The sequence below is a fragment of the Stegodyphus dumicola genome, chromosome 3, assembly GCF_044657685.1.
Source record: "Stegodyphus dumicola isolate Sdum_Otavi_A_Nest chromosome 3, ASM4465768v1".
Classification (NCBI taxonomy): domain Eukaryota; kingdom Metazoa; phylum Arthropoda; class Arachnida; order Araneae; family Eresidae; genus Stegodyphus; species Stegodyphus dumicola.
This window is the reverse complement of record NC_140770.1, coordinates 229,547,287-229,567,064: the sequence shown is the minus strand read 5'-3', so window position 1 is coordinate 229,567,064 and position 19,778 is coordinate 229,547,287. Positions and strand designations below refer to the sequence as shown.

General features: G+C 32.0%; 1 protein-coding gene across 2 annotated transcripts; it reads right to left on the bottom strand.

The window, feature by feature from the left end:
• Positions 1–9,703: 9,703 nt before the first annotated feature.
• On the bottom strand, positions 9,704–17,237 carry Mst84Dc (Male-specific RNA 84Dc). Of its 2 annotated transcripts, none has more exons than XM_035371559.2 (3): positions 17,076–17,237; positions 13,337–13,421; positions 9,704–10,496 (listed from the first exon to the last, which is right to left on the bottom strand). In XM_035371559.2, the coding sequence occupies exons 1-3, from the start codon at positions 17,106–17,108 to the stop codon at positions 10,084–10,086; spliced, it is 531 nt and encodes a 176-aa protein (XP_035227450.1). In that variant the 5' UTR covers positions 17,109–17,237; the 3' UTR covers positions 9,704–10,083. The 2 variants fall into 2 exon arrangements, with proteins under 2 accessions (XP_035227450.1, XP_035227451.1); XM_035371560.2 differs by having other exon boundaries at positions 16,946–17,200.
• Positions 17,238–19,778: the final 2,541 nt, after the last annotated feature.

Genomic DNA, 19,778 nt, shown 5'->3' with positions numbered 1-19,778 from the left:
AGAATGGTGGTTCGGTAAAACTATCGAAACTAGTCTTGTGAAAATTTTGAAAATATAACGCTGATTTTTGTTGTTTGACTTCTGAATCAGTATTTGGTGCTTTGTAATCGCCTTGGACAGATCTATTCTGTGAGTTCCAGGTAATGAAGCAGTGGTCTGCAGTACAAACAAATACCGTATTTACGCGAATCTAATGCGCATCGTTTTTGGCCAAATGTAGTATTCAAAATTGGGGTGCGCATTAGATTCGATGGCGTATTAGATTCGAGTGCAAAGTTCGCCGATGACGTCAACCAAATTTCTCGACTACATTTACCGTTACATTTATCGTTGACACATTATTGCATAGAGGATACAAACTGAAGAGTCCGTAGTCACGAAATGGAGGGCAAACAGAGAAGAATGTCATATGACGCTGCTTTTAAACGTAAAGTAATTCTTTATCCTGAAAAAAAAAATGGCAATAGAAAGGCAGGGAGAGAGTTCAACGTAACTGAGAGCAATGTTCGCTTGTGGCGGCAACAGAAATTGGCACTGTTTGCAACTAAAGCTAGTAGAAAGAAATTCACTGGTCCTCGCAAAGGAAGACACCCTAAAATTGAAGAAAAGGTTTTGGAATTTGTACGGGAAAGGAGGAAGAATGGACAACCTGTGACTAGTGACACCATAAGAAATAAAGCAAAAGAGGAGGCTGAAGTTCTTGGAATACCGAAACAAGAGTTTAAGGCTAGCCGTGGATGGGTGGATCGGTTTATGAAGCGGATGGGTTTATCTCTAAGACGCCATAAGCTTCCTGCAGATTTTGAGGGAAAACTACTAACATTTCAGCGGTGTGTCATCACACTTCGGAAGGAAAAGAATTTTTCAATGGGGCAAATTGGTAACGCTGACGAGACGGCGATTTGGTTTGATATGCCTCGTAATTACACCATTACGGAGAAGGGGACTAAGGAAGTTATCATCAAAATTTCGAAATGTGAAAAACAACGCGTAACAGTGATGCTGGCAATAACAGCAGACGGGTGCAAACTTCCCCCTTTCTTAATCTTCAAACGGAAAACATGCCCTAAAACCCCTAAGAATGAAAAGCTGTTCCCAGATGATGTCCTGATTCGAAACCAAGAGAAGGGGTGGATGACGGAATCATTAATGCTTGATTGGCTCCGAAATGTATGGAAACGCCGTCCCGGTGGGCTCTCTAATCCACCATCAATGCTTTGTCTGGACACATTTCGTGGTCATCTCACCGACGACGTAAAAAAGAAGATGCACAGCCTAGGCAGTGATCTTGTTATCATTCCTGGAGGGATGACGTCTGTGTTACAACCCCTGGACGTTAGTATAAATAAACCTTTTAAGGGGTACGTTAAGGCGGAGTACGAAAAATGGTTTTGTGAGCCAAACCGTGTATTGACCCCGACAGGAAAAATTAAGCGTGCTGCACCGCACATTGTTGCACACTGGGTTTCTGCTGCCTGGAAAAGCATCGAAGCACCAATGATTGTGAAATCTTTCAAGAAATGCTGCATTGCAAATTCATTGAATGGCAGTGACGATGACGTGCTCTGGAACGCCAAGGATGACGATGACGATGATGAGGAAAGAAGAAATGAATCTGCTTCTGACGAAGAGAGCTGCGAGGATTCCAGTGATGAAAACATTAGTGAATAAAGACGTTTACTATTAATCACTGATTGTAGAAACTGTTAGCTAGATAGAAATGTTACGATTTATTTCATATTCATATTTTACGATAGGTACCGTATATACGGTAGTGCTAATTAACAATGATTGTTTCACATGTCACATGACAATAGCCCACTAATAGGTTAATTCTATGTTCTGCTACTTTATGTATAAATCCATTGTTGTATAAAATATGGTATCTAAATTTAAAGAAAATTATCATACCATTAATTGCTAGTTTATATACAAATCCATTGTTGTATAAAATAAGATTCAATAAATTCCTCATATCATTGATGCGCATTACATTCGCCGACAAACAATTTTTTTATTATTTAAAGTTTTAAAATGGGGATGCGCATTAGATTCGATGGCGCATTAGATTCGCATAAATATGGTACCGCGAGATATTCTGGGAATGACGGATATACTGCTGCAAACTGAGTCATGTATCTGTTAAAGTAATGCAGCTCATTGGAGACTTTGGAATCAACTTCCTGCCTGTTACTGCTGCCATCTGTTGAGGATTGTATGAAATATTTTTGAAGCTACTGTACCTTTTATCAAATTTGATTGACGTCTTTAGTTCTAACTATTACTTTTTTTTCCTGCTGGGAGGGGGGAATTAAACTTGTGAATTCATCTGCAGTTTGAACACGTTTTAAAGAGTTACAAGTGCGTGTTATGCTTCCAAATTAGAGTGCGTTGTAGCATATTCTTTTATTAGCTATCATTATTTAGTTCATATAAGGAACAAATCGAGGACAGAAAACTTTTATACATAGGATAGCCACATTTTGTAAAATTAAGATGCGTTTATTGCGTCAAGATGATTCTTGACGCAATTCTTGATTCAATTGCATGTTGAGAAGGTTTAACGAATGTTGTAACGCATATTTAGATAAAAATGAGCATGTTAAGCGGCACAGATTTTGTTGCATTTAATTCGGTTATTCCAACTCTTTCAAAATAAAGGTATAAGAAATTGTTGTAAATCCGAAAAGGATAAAAATCATATTTCTTTCCTGCTCCCAAAATTAGAATAATACACAATGAATAAATGAGATACTACTGCAGAGGCAGGAAAATAGCAACTCTGTGTTAAAATTAAGACGTCAATATAATAAGAACAATAATGAAAAGACTAATAAGAACTCAAATAAAACTGAAAGTAACAAAAAATCAAATGCATCTTAAATCGTGGATGCAGGAACAACGTCAGAACCAGTGCAATAGCTGCGGTCGCATCGAACTGCATAATTTAGGGGTGACAAAGTTCTATAAACACGGGACGACAGACTACGGAAATAGAGATCGCAATGGATGATAGAAATACTTGCTTCGCCATATTGTGGAGGCACATGTTTATAATTCAGGTGTTAGATTTTCGAAATTTCTCTTAGATAACTTTTTGGTTTTTTAAATAATTTAATGAATGGGTGTATTTAAATAAAATTGAAGCCGCTAAAGCCGAATTTATCTGTAAAAAGTTAAACTCTGCCCTTTGCGGTACACTAGAAAAAAAATTAATTGAGTAAAAAAATTAATAAATTTACCTCATGCAAGTTTTCCTTTTATTAATTAACTTCATAGTCTGAAAATCGAGAGAGGAAAATTATGCAAGTTATTTCATTTCCGAAGAACCTGCTTACCGTTAAGAACATAACGAATAAAAAGTAGTCGTGAGTAAAATACTGGTAACTAGCATACAATTATTTCTTTAAGAAACTTACATTCCAATAAGAATACACAGTAACATCAACGTTATAATATATGCTAGATACTGAGCCAATATCAGACAGTGACTGAGCATGCGCAACGTGTCCTCCTCAGTTAGCATAAAAAGGCATAGTTAGCATACATAACAAATAAGTCTTGACCACAGTTCCAAAAACGGACGTCAGAAGAACGAAGGAAAAGAGAGCGAATAAAGGACGAGGATTTCGAAAGATCGAAAATTCAGCATCGAATATATAAGGCTACAATGAACTGAAACGTACATAACAGAAGTAAGTTGAAATCACATATTTGAAAAGTTTCTTAACTGTTGTAAGGATCCTAAGTTTTACTAACGTTTATTTTATTTTAAAACTGTACTATCACTTCTTATTTTATACTTCCGGCCAGAATTAAAATGCTTTAACTTGTTTATGCAAATTATCTTGCTAACGCCCAGGTACTTAAGTTGTGGCTTTTTGCCAAGCCGGAGAGAAAAGGAGTTTTAGGAAGCAAGCCGCTTGCCACTGTAGTTTTACGAGTTTTCACTCGGTTGCTGGTTGCCTTTAAGGCCAGAGGTTTAGCCCTTTTGATATTTGCAAACGTATTGTAGTTTAAGCAGCTCGGCGTACTACATACGTAACTTTTTTTTAATAAAGACCAGTCTTAGTGCTAGGCATTTGTATACTAATTCAAAGTTAGCTTTTAGTTAGAGTTTTAGTTAGTAGTTTTTATATTTTTACGTTCAGACCACAAGGCATTGGTCTCTGTATTCCGAAGTTCGGAAATACCTGTAATGTATTGAAAATAAAGGGTTTCGTATACCCTTCCTGCTTGTGTTGGATACTTCACACCTTCTTGAACATAGCTTGAGTAAGCTCCCTGTTCCTATTCAGGATCATTCATGTTTCCAACGCAAATCAAGAGAAGCACAAGTCCTGACACAGTGACGTCACCTGCCATGTCCAGGTAGCTTAACGAAGAATCTGCACAAATATTTCAAACAATAAATGTGAGGAAAAATAACATGGCTGAAATGAAAATGAAAATGAAAATAATCAATTGAATGCAATTTACCAGCAAACTAACCCTCAAAGGAAACAACTGTATGCAGTAAAGAAAGGGGAAAATTACGCGAATGTTTTTAAAATTTCAAAGCCTAGCCTCTTAGGCTAGAACAGGAAGTACGCAAAGTGGGAAATATGCCAAGAAAACACATTAAAATTACTGGATGCACAAGAGATAGACAGAAAATTTCTGTTTTGCTGTTATGTCGCCTTTGTTTCCATATAAACGCACACTGCTTGCTCAAGACGTTTTACAGAAATAACGGGAAATGTATAATTATGTAAAATACATATATCTTTACATATAATTAAAATACATATACCTTTCTTCACTGCTGCTGTATAAGAAAAATACAATGTACGATTCTAGTTATTTGGGTTCTGTATGACTAAAAATACAAATTAGTTTGATGATTTGATCCTTCTTAAGAACAGTAAAATTACGGTTTAAAATTGTTAACTTTCTTAATTTTCTTTTTATTATTTTCATCGATTGGAATGATACTTATAGAAATTTCAATAACATAAAAAATGTTCATGAAAGTTATCAATTGACAATATAAAATGTATTTTAAATTACATCCGTTAGAATCTTATTAAGAACTGAAAACAGAGATTTAAATTACATTTTCTAAACTTTTAAATCCGTTCAATGTTTTCAAATCCCTCAACTTATTCAGAGGTAAACTTTAACAGACGAATTAAAGATCTCTTTGTTGCATTGACTGGCAACATTCTGAAACGTGTATTACATCCCACGCAATAGCAACACTTTTCGAGTCGAGTGAGTGGTAAAACGTGATAGTTTAGCGAATTGTAACAGTCGAAAAATTTTAGAACTGCGTTAAGAATTTTCTAAGATCAAAGGCTAATACAATACAATACAATATTGTCGATACCTACTCTATAAGTCATTGCTCCATGAGCTTTTCATAAAAAAATACTGAACAAACGTGGATAAATCGCCGGTTCTTGTCACAAGGAATTTATGTCCTGTAATATGCAATATAAAACTCGAGTCGCTTATCTTTCATTAGCTTTTTGATGTATGTTGCATTGCTTTTCATGGATATTTTTTGTTTTTGACATAATGCTTCTTTTCATTTTTGAGTGTAATGTGACTCCTAATCTTTACTTAAATTCTTAAGTTTTTTGCTTAAAATTCTATGCTGTACTTAAATAAAAATTTACGTTTTATTTAAATACGGGCTTTGGTAAATCATGAGTAGTTGATGTATTTAGTTTTATAGACATAAAAATATTTTATTTTCTAATTGCATAACCTATACGTAAACAAACTATGATAGAAAAAAAAACAAGGTATCTTCGCTTGTATAATAATAAATAAGTATTCGACCAACATAAAATCGGCAAATAAGTTATCCGGATTTTAGAATATTTAAAAGGGTTTAAAACTCACTAAATCCCAATATTTGGAGTTCTCGTTATTGAAATTCTTTCAAACATTTAGTATTAACTTGATTAAAAATTTTTCGAAACGTTTTAAGCACTTTGAAGAAATATTATTTCTGTAGTCAATGAAGAGAAATGGGGAAACATACGCCGGAGTAGTTTTACAAGTAATAGAATATAGTAAATTTTTCACATTTTTTTCATTAATTTACTTTGAAATAAAATATAAGTATATCCAAACACGTCGAACTTAAATTCATTCAGAAAGTCATCAAATAAAAATAAGATAAAGTTGAAATGATACGAATCGATTACCGTAACTACACTTTTTTTTTTTTTTTTAAGAGTAGTTGTAACACACGCAAATGAATGAAACGACAGAATGTCACGGTAAGGAGAACATCACCCGAAGCTAAATAGTGAAAGTTACTGTGCAGTCAACCAAACACTCATGATACGGCATAGAAAGTTCACTTTCACTATTTAAGGAACTTAAAAAAATTACGTTTATCGGTAATTCTTCACGAGGAACTTTTTTTAATTCATGCTTTTTTTTATATATATTATCCAATAAGCTTTAACGATATTAAATATTTTCATGATTCAGAATGTAATTTTTAATTTCACTCGTTCACACATAAATTTACATGAATGATCCACAATTATGAATGCATCTGTAGTACACGAATCTAAAACACTACAAAATTTCTTTTTAAATGCATTTCATCAGTAAAAGTTCGAATTACTGTATTAATAATTAATGTAATATACTTTAAGCTTATAGGAAATTTGAAAAGAACTTAACTGAAAAGGAATTTTTATGATAGACTGAATCTTTCATGGTATCAACTATAATGTAAACAAAATTAAGCTACTTTATTTCACCAAAAAATTAAATTAAATAAGAGAGAAATTTTCCTAGGAAGAAAACATTTCTTCTACCAAAATTTTATAGTGGTATCCTTAATCTACGAATACTTTATTGTTACGTAACCATATATCATATTATGAGTAATTTATTTATTATTTTTATGCGAATGACTTTTATTTAATAACAATTGTTACTATAATTGATTTATTAACCACACGTGTTAATAATTATATTTTAGAATTTACAGAATTCAGTGTAATCAAATAATAAAGAGGAAGTTTCAACTTTAGAAAAACTGAATCCAACCTCACATGGCTTCCACGAGCGTCCGCTGGGTTGTTAAAACAGGGCACTTGTGCTCCATTCGCAGTTGAGTAAAAAGTATGTTTTTGTAATAATGTATTCCAAACTTCCCAAATTAAATAGCTAATTAAAAATTTATTGATGTAATTATTTTTATCCTATCCTTGAACATCCACTTGAAAAACTGTCCACGGGTATGCAACCCGCAAATGCTTGCAAATCTTTTTGCGTGCAATTAAGGACATTGTGCACATAAAGAATTAAAATGGGTTAATGCTGCTAAGAAGCACTTTTCCCACGCAAAGCTGAGGAATATATTTGGGATTATTTAAATATGATCCTGTCCATATAGCATTTGCAAATGTAAGAAAATTTCATAGGGTTCTCAAAGATATTCCCATATTCATATTTTAAGTCCTCTCTGATGACGTTTTCTCTGATGTTTTGAATCTAAAGTGTGCGTCCATAGGTAAGAAATAACCTTACGTTTTCAATATATATGAGATCTGTAGTCTGGATTGACAGGTTCGGGCTGTGACCTAAATTAGAATAGAGAGTCACTGCTGCTACATTAATTTTCTAAATATTTTATGTGATGGTATCCTGAAAGAACAATTTTACATCTAGCAGCACTCTCAGATATTTTACTTCATGAGGAAAAAAATGAACTTTTTGATGTCATTTCTTCTATTTGTATTTATTCTTGTTTTCACCGCCATTAAAATTTGTTTTTATTCTGTTTCTGCCACTTTTTCAATTCTTGTTCATATGCCCCGCTATTAGAAATTTTTAAAAAATCTCTATGTCAATATTTGTTAAATGAAAGCTCATACTGGATCTCATGTCAACGACTTGTTCGATCAGTTGACTAGAAAGGCCACCGAAAATTATAATGCAGAATATATTATTCCCTGGCTTAGATTATATCCAAAAACGTATCTCTTAATAATCTCACTAAAGAAATGAGAAGAAGAGTGGCATATTTGTGTCCAGGGCAGACGCAACATTAGGCATCTACGAATAGTTGATCTAAATCACAATATTTCAACTTCGCAGTTTTCTTGACGCATAACGGGACATGGTAAATTCATAACGTTTTACTCTAAACATGGATTTACCCACTGATCATTGTGCTTGTGGGGACAAAGGATCTCATGATCATTATATAATCGAATGACCCGAAACAATACCATATTGATCCTCCTGCAGCTAATGCCATTTCTTTTAAAAGATTCTTATTAAGTAAAGACAGCTTGTTGCTAAAATTTGCAAACTTATGAATATACTTTCTGCGTTGAGCAAAGATATTTAACAACAAGCTAGAAAATACGAGTATAATAGAAGCGTATTTAACTCTTCTATTAAAATTTTATTATTTTATATATAAGCCCGCACAAAGTAACTTTAATTTATGAGCATGAGGTATAAAGGCTAATATTAAGACACTATGACTTTTTTGTATGATGTTCGGTTTAATAAAAATTAGATAGAACTTTATGAACTCCATGAACTGTAGGTTTTATGAAATTTTTTTTAATACAACTGTATTTTATTTTAATTTTAGTTCGTTATTTCTTCACGTAGATTTCTTTAAAAATTTATACATTTAAATTACAAAATAAAATTTGAAAATGTAAAAAATGCTATCATTGTCATTTAAAAAAATTAATCTAATTAATTATGAATATGGGACAATATCTGTTAACCGTTTGTAAAACCCAGGTGGTCCCATTCATTCTCAGTTGAATCTATATTAAACCTATGAGAGTTTTAATTCGGCTCTTTTAACTGTGCGTTTTAGAAAATTTTTTACTTATGTCAAAATTTTACTTTTCTTATAATTAATAGTGCTATTATTAGTACTAATTATAAGGGAGTTATTGTTAGTACTTTTAGAGATATTTAAAATATAATGTCAGTTTAACTTGAAAAATAACAAAATTCAACCCTAGATTGCCATTTTTATTTCAGTTGCAAAAATTCAATGAATTTCGAAGAATAAATTGATATTCTCAATTTGTCAGAGGATGATATAACATGAGTGTGTCTCTCGAAATGCTACATCTCAGGGGTCGAATGGCAAAATCGCTAGACACTGAGCTCCGACCTGGCTTCGATTCCAGGCTAACGGGCTAGCTGCACGGCCATTTTCGTGGTTTTCACCTTGTTTAACGTGTATACGAGCCAGTTTTCCTTAGACGATCCTTCAAGAAGGCATCTCTTCCCTTAGACAGATAGGTCTAGTGTGCTTTGCCATAATAAAATAAACCAAACTTTCGAAATGCATTGACATTTATAGTTGAGATAATAGCCAATGCAAGTTGATATTAATTTATTTTTAACAGTATAGACATAATATGGAAAACAAATTTAGTTATAGCCAAAAATGTGTGAGATGGAATTGAAAACAGCCTCACTTGAAACCATTACTAAATTCACTCAAAACATAAACTGAAAGTAAATTAACTAGAGTGTTAATTATGTTACTGAGGGGCAAGAGATTGTCCTAATTGCAAGATATATATACTTGATATAAATACAACAAAAATAAGTTTGAACTGTAAGTACGACCTTTTCTCGTCTGTGGTGATAACACTCGAATACTGAAAATAGGAAAGATGTACAATAGAAGAACAAAATGCCGTAATTTTATGGCTTATACAAATTTTATTTACTTATAATCGTAACATATGTTTCCTTAAAATTATCTACATTTGCATGACTTACATTCGTAACATATGTTTCCTTAAAATTATCTACATTTGCATGACTTACATTCGTAACATATGTTTCCTTTAAATTATCTACATTTGCATGAGTTCTCATGGTACTAGTTAAATCTCAAAATTTCAGCAAAGAAAATGAATTAGTGAATGCAGTTATTTAAATTCGTGTTCTGTAAAATTGCTTTGATTTAAAAACATTAAAAACAAAACTATTTCATTAGTTTTAGAACTTCGAAAATTAGTTCAAATGGCTACTACGAACACATGACAAAGAATAATAAACTATACAGCACAGAATATTTTAATGTGACACACTATACTGAAAATATGTAGCCGAAGTGAATACCATGATTAAGGCTGTCGTCAGAGAACCGACAATAGTAGAAGCTGTGTTCAGACAGTAGCCATAAGCTGCTGAGCAAAATTGTTTTCTCTTACAACACCATTGACCATTTCCGCAGCACCTCATTCCACTTCCACAGCACAATGAAGGATATGCACAACACTGCGCACCTCGAAGCGGACAGCAGTACATACCACAGCAAGTTCCCCTGGGACAATAGCAGCTCTGATAATTTGAAGAACTATTCTGTACAAACATAGAGGGTGCTCCCATGACATGCTGTTGGCCAGCTTCATTAATTTCCTTCATCAGATTATGCCAAATATTGCAACATCCATACCTACCAAAACTCTGTGGACAGCATTCTTTTCCTAAAAAGAACAGTAAATACATCATCAAGTGCATAGAAATATAAATAAATAAAGACTCTTTTCCTCCAAAAGATTTATAAAACTGCTTTAAAATGAATTCTGCAGAGAATTTTTCCTGGTGTCTGTACGTACGTACGTACGTAACGGATGTATCTCGCATAACTCAAAAACCAGTAGCCTCAGAACGTTGAAATTTTGTATATAGCACTGCTATAACATGTAGATATACACCTCGTATTTTGGTTGCAATCGGCCTCACCAAAAGTATATAAATATATGTATATATATATCGACTCTGTTAACCGGTTTCTCTGTTACTTTGTGTCTTATAACTCTGTTTCCCGTTAAACAGCATCTTTTTTTATTACGCTAATTCTTTATTTGTTGAAAAATATTTCTTGCGCTTTATTTGCAAGTCATCTTATTGACGTACAAATGAATATATTTACAGTAAGAAAATTATTAAAGACGAGTGTTGCTCCGATTCTATAACACGTTCGTCTTTGTGCAAATAGGAATTGGTATCAATCTGAACTTTCTTTGTAGTCATTCGGGTTACATCTTTATTCTTCTTATCAAAAAAAGTTTTGTGAAAAATATTTAGTATCTTCATTTCTACAAAACAATTTCATTCATCTTAACGAACATGAAGATTAATACAAAACAACTACATATGAGAAGCACAGGAAACATTTATACGTTAGAAAAATCTGGTTTAAGAAGTTAGAATTCAAATATTTTTAAAACTTTTTTAAGCACCAAGAAATGCTGAGTCATTCTCCAACATTTTCGTGCAAATTAAAGCAAAGTTAGAAAAGCATGTAATTTAATGAAACTTTTTAAACTTCTCTTTATTTCACCAATAACTGAGATAACATCTGTTTAATGATCGTTATAGATTAAAGCAAGGTTAAAAAAGCATGCAATTTATTGAAAAAACTTTTTTAATTTCTCTTTTTTTTCACTAATAAATGAGATAACGTCTGTTAATGATCGTCAGAGGTATTTTTAAATTTATTTTATTCGAGAAATATCTGAGATGGCAGCATCTTGATTAATGCCACTATAACACAGCAAACAGTATTAATACAATTTGTTTGCAGCAAATAAAAAAGCTCAAAATATTTCGAGAGACAAACGATAGAATTCCCATTTTTTTAAATTAAATTAATCTGCTCATGCGTAAAATTTTAGTAGTCTTTAATACAGTAGGGACATATGATCATAGTTAATGTTATCATTCGAATATTATTATCGAATTGCCGAAGTGTCACCTGTTCGTATGCAAAAACATGAAAACTACATAGCTTATTGTGATTAAATTTTTTAAACAGAAATAAAATGTCCAAATAAATGACAAAGTCGCCAAATAAAGTCAAAATAGAAATTGAAAAGTCATCAAGTAAGCTTTGAAGTCGCTAAACAGCTCTGGTTTTGATATAAGTCAACCATATACAAAGGAAACCGTTTTTCAAGTTTTACAAAAGAACGACTAGACTGAGCAAGAAGATTAGAATAGAACCTCTTTGGTTAGCTCTTGGAATGAAATAGACTTCTTTGGGACTAATTCAGGTTAACTAGAAGGTAACTAAGCATTAAAATCTTTGCTTTGTTCTGAGCTTTAAATTTTGATGAATGTTCTTTTCTAGGAAGTGCTGCTTTTTATTCCGTTAAGGTACACATAATTATTTTTTATCATTTGCAACCGCTTTTTGTTTGAACATTAAAATGTTATGGAATCTAGTAAAAGTAGTGATAAAATTTACGTTTTCGATTGCTATGAAAAACTTCCAAAAATGAGTCAGTGGAATGCAGCTCTTCGACAAAGGTCTCTCAACATCTCTCATGTAAGATTTTGAAGAAAAATCATGTTATTTGCGAATCAAAGCAAAGTCGAAATGAAAGCATGAGTCAGACAAATATAAAAAAAATGGCAACGTTTGGGAAAACACTGAAAGCTTGGTTTAGAAATGTTCATGAAAATGAAATGGCAATCAATGGACGCGACAAAAAATTGAAAAATTAGCCGTTAAATAAGACGTTGTTAACGTTAAACTACTTTGTTTTAAAGCCAAACAAGACAAATAATTTTACTTCAAAGATTTTACTGGTGTTAAATTCTGTTAAAAAGAAGCGATCGATGTCAAAATTGCATATACCATCAGCATTTAAGTACAGTTTCACTGGTGTTTAAAGGAGCATTCCGGATTCAAGTGTGAATAATGCTACCAATGAATTTCAGCAACCAAAGCAATTGAAGTGAAATTGTGAAATAATTTTATGATTATCTACAGATTAACCTTCTGATTATTTTAACAATGATAAAAAATAATTTCTTCTAATTTATTTGAATTGGTAAAATTTTTTCAGAAATTTTATTAAGAATCTTAATTTATTCATAGAGGTACTCGTATTTCACCATTAACGGTCGAAATCAAATATAAGTGGATCATATCTGTCAGCTACAAATCGAGTCCGTTTGTCAAATCTGAAATAAAATCAGTTGTAACGCAATATTTGTAAAGAAAAATGAAAATGTCAGATAGATAAGAATGAAGTGCATGTGAAATAAGAAACTTTTCCTGTCTAGTGTGCTTAAAAAGCATTGCGCGATAAGAAACTCTGCCAGGCTGATACGAGGGGGGGGAGGATTATCAGAAAAACTATTTTTGAATTTCTGTTGTATTTACCCAAAGTGTATAAAAAGTACTTTCTTTGAAACTGATTCAGTTCAAACTTACAATATACAATACTTTAGACATTGCTAGGATTCTTCGCCCATTCTGAAGATGATGCTACAGTTACAAAAGATTATATTTTGAATTACATAGAGTACTAACCTTCGGTACACGTGCTGCCATCTGGACATGCATTTTCGCCGGAGATAGCGAATGGTAGAAGAACAAACGAAAGTAATAACCACGTCTGTCAATATAAAATATATAATAAATATTAACATTTTTCACAGGCAGGACAATTATTTTTATCAACTCATGAAATATACATCTGAAGATAATTTTAAAATTACTTCTAATGGAAAGTTATTTAATAAGCGCTTTAGCGATGCATTATATTCAAAATTTCATTAAGTTCAAAGTTAACTTCAAAGAAATTTCATTTCTAATTATGCACATATCTACCTGATCTTATATCCAATGCCATGGCGATAAAATAGAAAAAATTAATAAGTCTTAAGAATTTGGTGGCACGCGATCCATGTAGGTGCAGGAAAGCATTAGTACACAAAATCTCTACTAAGTACTGACAAAATAAGCGTTTGGAAACTACTAGCTCCGATATCCAACTGCATATCGAAAAAGTATTTGAAGGCTCATTTTAGGCACAGATGCAGATTACCACAACATACTTTGCCTTTTTCTAAAATTCTTTTTGCTTTGATTGCTTTAGCCGCTAGATACACGCAAGAGAGCTGGCGGCTCACTGCTTGAAGGAACTATTGGTTACTTTTAGTTCTCAGTGATGTCAATTTCTGTATCTTCTGGCGAAATCAAAATTTTTCTATTCAGTATTCTGGAAAAACGCATCATGTAGGAAGAATATTATTTTTGTATTCTAATAAAACAGAAACAGATTCTTTTGCTTTCAGTACAGAAAACACTTTTTATTGGGTACTGAATTTTCAAAATGGCATGTATTTTTAGATATACAGTCAGAAAGCAGTTAAGCAAATACAGTGACGGATAACAAAAATATAGAAATCTTGAATAAACGAATCTTAGAATCTTATCTTAGAATAAACGAATCCTAGAAACTAGAATATGTTAATTCAATGCAAGTTATCAGATCAGCAAAATTCAGCTGAAAGTTGTTTAATTACATTTGTTTATTGTTTACTCTTAAAAATTTTTCTTTAACAAATAAAATATTATGTTATTTATAATCAAAAGCTCAGCTGAAGTGAACTGCAAAATAATATTTTTTAAATGTGCATTGAACGTGTTAGGGAAGGATAAAAAGAAAGGAGCAGAGAAATTAGAGAAAATTATAACTTTCAGACTAAATCAAATACAATATAAGTTAAAAATAAAATTATTTATGTTAACTTTAACGATATGTGGATATTTAAATTTATAAAAAATGTCATGTTTCTCTCAATGTCATGAAATATTTTATGATCATATTTTCCAAATGAAAATTATCATGTCTGGGAAAAACATTGGTTTTGATTAGAAAGTGAAGAGACTACAATGCAAATTTATGTGTAAAGTGTAATGAACTGTATTATAATTTATTATAGTATATAAAAGTAATACACAACTCATACCGTAAGGAAATATTGAGTAATCAGCTCTTATTAATTACTTCTAACATGTCTTCAGCTCTGGAGAAAGTGCCGCAACATATTTATTTCTTGGAAGCGGTGAAAAGGTGCATTTATAGTCTCATCATTCTCATCTTCGGAATGAAAACGACGTCAATGTAAGTTTTTTTTAGATTAAAAAATAGCCAAAAGTCACGCATAGATAGATCGAGCGAATAGAATGGATATTCAGTCACTTTGATATGCTTTTATTCAAGATAATCAACTCTCTATCTTGCTGAATGAGAAAGATGTATTGTCATTAGCGGTGTACCACATACTAGCTGTGACTGTCTTCTTTTCCTTCTAGGTTGATGTCTTTGACCAGACGTTCCACTTTTCAGTGCTCATAAGTTAAATTATGGAGAACCCATTGGCAAACTAGTTTTTTTCATATGCAGTTTTTCAGGAATAATTTTATATACGGCGGCGGATACAATGATAAGTTCTTTCTGTATCATTTGGCTTATGCAGCGATTATCATCAATTAATATTTTCCGTATGAGAGATACATTGTCCGGGATTACAGCTGACAACGGCCTTCCTGTGTCTTCTTCATCTTGAAGAGAGTTGCGACTTCATCCTGAAATTCTGTAAACCATCTGAATATAGTAGTACAAGATGGAATTTCATTTCTAAATGCTAACTGTAAACGTTGAATGCATTGTTCTTGATTTAATACAACTTAAATATCATAGGAAATCATAATGCAATAGTGTTCTCGCATCAACTCCATTTTTCCTTCTGTCTAAAATTTATTCTACGCTAAACTACTTGCAGTTGGCCAATAAAAAGTCGTGTGCTATGCTAAAATGATTCGTATTTTCAAATCTAAGCTTTAACTTTTCTTTTTTCCACTTATTGTCCACGCATGTCTCAAACATTTCAGAGCGATCTACATATTAAGTTGTTAAATAAGTAAAACAGCATTAGAAAGTAATAAAACTTCTTTTGAAATACGGTTATAGCTTTTTAGCCTTTTTTTTAGAATAATAAACAGATATTATGATATACACTGCATGTTAGCTAATAGTAAATATTTATTTAAGTGCTCATAGAAGAATTATTTCTGGAGAACACAATAAAAGAACTTACCTCCATTCTAAGTAAAATGGTCTCCCATTATAAATACTGATAAAAGTTTATTTTAATCGTTTGAGGTTCTCTAGGAAAACCAGTGCTATCCGCAGCATTTTGTTATCAAAATCTGGCACAGTATACGCTCAAAACATTTCAGTTATTGGTGGTTAAAAATATGTTTTCAGTAACATACAGTAACAATTAGAGTTACAGTACAGTCATTTTCATAGCATCGCCCGAAAAGTAATCCTATTCTTTAAATAATGCAGTAGTATTTACCTTACGTCCACAGCTTCTCCCATCATATCATGCAATTCGCTCCTTTCCCCCCTCTTCTTTTTGGCCTCCTAAGTTGCCTTGATAGTGTACAAAAAGAGCTCAGTTTTGAAATAGTTAGATATTTTAAGGAATGCTTTCGTTAAGATTTTTGAAAGGCACAACAAATTTTATAGCAGTAAGGTTTTACAGTAATAATGAGCATAAAAAATGATATCTAACAAGTAAAACTAAATTCATGCATCATGCACCATTAACACATTCAAATATTCAACTTTTATTATAACATTTGCAGAAATAGCATAATGCAAACTTGCACGAAAAGAAAAATTATTGTATTGATATGTCGCCGAAAATTTATTTTTTTCCTAAAACGCTTGCTACGAATACAAGTTTTTTTTAATAAAATATTTTCAATGCTTAAATAACGAAACCGTCAACTTTGCAGCGATAATGGATTAAAAATTTTCTTTTGCTACTTATAATTTGGGCATAATATTGAATTTGTAAAATATAAAAATTAAAAAAAAATGGTATGCTGACTGGATAGTTTTTTTAATTGTTATTAACAGAATAATTTTGACTGCTTCGGAAAGGAAAGTAGTTAGTGCATTACTCGAATTACCTTTACTTTCCTTATGAGCTTTCTACTTCACAATATATAAATAATTTTTTACATACACAGTTCATAAATATATTTTTCAGTCAGTTTAAAGAAATCATTATCTTTATTAATTAATCAATCAGTTTAAGTCCAATATATTAAACTTACATTCATTAATTTGTGCTAAACAGTTCAAGCTCCAGAATAATACAAAAAAAAAACCCTCAAAATTTTAGCAGCGGTTTATTCTTCTTGCTTTTAATCGTTGAAATTAGCTACAAACACATGAAAATTTTACCTCTGCATGAAAAGCAGATGAAATTCCAATCATGATTGAAATGAATTTCTATCACGCTCACGCATATTCAAGTGTAATATAATAGAAGTACTTCTTCCACTTTTCCCGATGGGAATGAGAAATATTTATGTCTGCCAATACTACAGCCAATCATTATTCGCTGAAGATATGCATTTGTGAAGGTTAAAAAAACTGATGTGATAACAAATGGATATATTTCCCTCTACCTGTATTTCCTTATCTTCGTTGTCAAAACAGTAGAGATTAAAATCCTAATTTGTCATTCTTTTGAAATAAGGAAGGGAGCGGTTCTCATATGCTCTTAAATTATATATATATAAGATAACAAAATATGTAAATCAGCCTTATAATTTATTCTCTTAATTCCTCATTTTTAATTTGGGTATTCCCTGTTTATTCTAAAAAAAATTAATAACATTTCTGGACTGCTTCATTTATAGATAAGTCTATGCCAGAGCTTGCGAAACGCTGATGGCGTAGTTAAATGGGAACCTAAACTCTGAGGACTGAAACTTTTCTAACCTAAACCAAAGCCTTCGTCTTTCGTGAGCTGCCGTAATGGATTAATGCGCACTTCGCTTCTACCTTCTGTGCTGATTGGACGGTGTTTCGCTATGCTTTTCTTCCTATCACAATTGTATCAAAAATGTATTTTCTGGAAATAGACATGATTAGAGTGCCAAATGAATTGTGGCCACAAGTGTGAATTTAAATAAAAGCGGAATTTAATCTACCTCGAATGCCAAGTTTCTCATTCTTTATGGATTAGCATTCTGCGCAATCAGAAGTATTCCTCCTCAGTATGGATTTACGTTCTACGTCAAACAGCATTCGCTACGTCTTTTTCTCGTTTTTATTTCATATATATAAATTGTTAAGCATGCAAGAACTCTTCATGTAAGCAAAATAAAACTTAAAGTACCTTCTCAAAAAAAAAAAAAAAACTTATGAAATTTTAACAACAGACTCTCGGCGCAGTTTTCTGGAAAAAATATGAAATCGACCATATTTTACCTTAGTCTTGGAAATTTATTTAAAAAAAAGTCTCTATTTTAAGGACTTAAAATCTGGCACTTTACCTACTACTACATAACATTCAAATGGGAAAATTCTTAATAAGAAGGCGAAGAACTAATCTTAAGTACCTCAGCAAAATATTTCATATTTCTAAATTTTAATTTTAGTTAATGGGAAAATATTCATTTTATAGGAAGCCGACAGATAATTTCAGCATACTCAGTTCAATAAAGGAATACTGTAAATGGATATGAGGGATTGTAATTGAACATTTACCCATTTGTAATTGAACGAAGATTATTGCAAATTAAGAATGCTGCATGTCTAATGGTAGTAAATATAAAATAAAATTGAAAATATTAATTAGAGATTTGTCTCGATTTTATTGCCAAAATTTGTTGATAAAAATCATCAAAATTTGAGTTTGAAAACAGCGTATTATTGTCTTCTCAACACTCAAAAATATACGAGATTACGTACGTCACAGAAATGGAAAGATTTAAAGAAAAGTCTGCTGAAGACATTATTTCAATTAAAAAAAAAAGAAAGAAAAACGTATTTTAAAACAAAAATCAGACAACTTTTGTGAAAATTAAAAAAAAAAAAAATTCCGTTGAAATTTTCTTATAAATGTCCCTTACCCATTGCCTGAAGCCACTGCCACTGCCTTCAGTCAGTATCATTGCCTTCAGAAAGTGGAGAGCTAAAAAAGATTCTTGTGGTAACCAAATCAGAGCTGTTCTACTTAGAAAATAGTATGTTGCTCAGAAATATTTGTGCCTTTATACAGCTCACTAACTCCAGTACGGTTTTGACAGTTTTCTAGTGCGATTAGAGCAAAAAGGATCAAAAGGCTTGAAATCATAGTGCCATTGAAAATCCAAATGAAATGCTATCTATTCCTGTATGTTAGAGTACCTGCTATTTAAAATACTTAAGTAACTATGAAGCATATCTCAGCCAATCTTTCCTTTGCCTGATGAAATTGACGGGGAGGGTAAAAGATCCCATTTTAAATATTATCTCAAACTTAACGATGGGCTGAAGTTTTCCAGTGCACGCAAGCCCAAAACGCACTAATAACGCCTTGACATGCTCAAAATACATTTTTCGCACTTGTGTACAAATATTTGAGAATGCTAGTAATCCCTTCCGCATTCTATGCTTCGTTCGCTGAATGTATAAAAGTAGTAAGTTTCTCTAATCGCGATGATCGTATTTTGTAGCTGTCAAATGATGCGTTAAAAAAACTTAGTTTCTCTTATCTATATGTAGAGAAGAAAGTCTGTGTGTTTATTCGCTAATAACTCAATCATTACTATAGCTATCGTCACCAAACCTTTCTACAATTCTTTTCTGGGTCCTGGAAAAGGTCGACATGCACTTTTTTTCAAAAAAAAGAAAAGAAAAAGCTAAAATCAGAGAAATTAATTAAAAAAACGGTAATTAAAAACTTGGATAAACGGTAATTTTCGACATCATTTTTCCAAGTGGCAACAGTCTCGCAAGCTGGAGAAGAAAATCTTTCTTTCGAGAAGTGTTGCCACTGCTCACTTTCAAATTATAGAGTTTATTAATAAAAAATTTCGAAGTTTTACAATGAAATAAAAATAGCATTGCCAAACCTAAAATTCATTATTCCCGAATCCAAAAATCTGTGGGAAG

Coding starts and splice junctions, on each gene's coding strand:
- Mst84Dc (XM_035371559.2), bottom strand. CDS start 17,108: ATGATTGGAATTTCATCTGCTTTTCATGCAGAG. Junction 13,422..17,075: donor CATCTGCTTTTCATGCAGAG/GTAAAATTTTCA, acceptor TTATATTGACAG/ACGTGGTTATTACTTTCGTT. Junction 10,497..13,336: donor TGGCAGCACGTGTACCGAAG/GTTAGTACTCTA, acceptor TGTTCTTTTTAG/GAAAAGAATGCTGTCCACAG.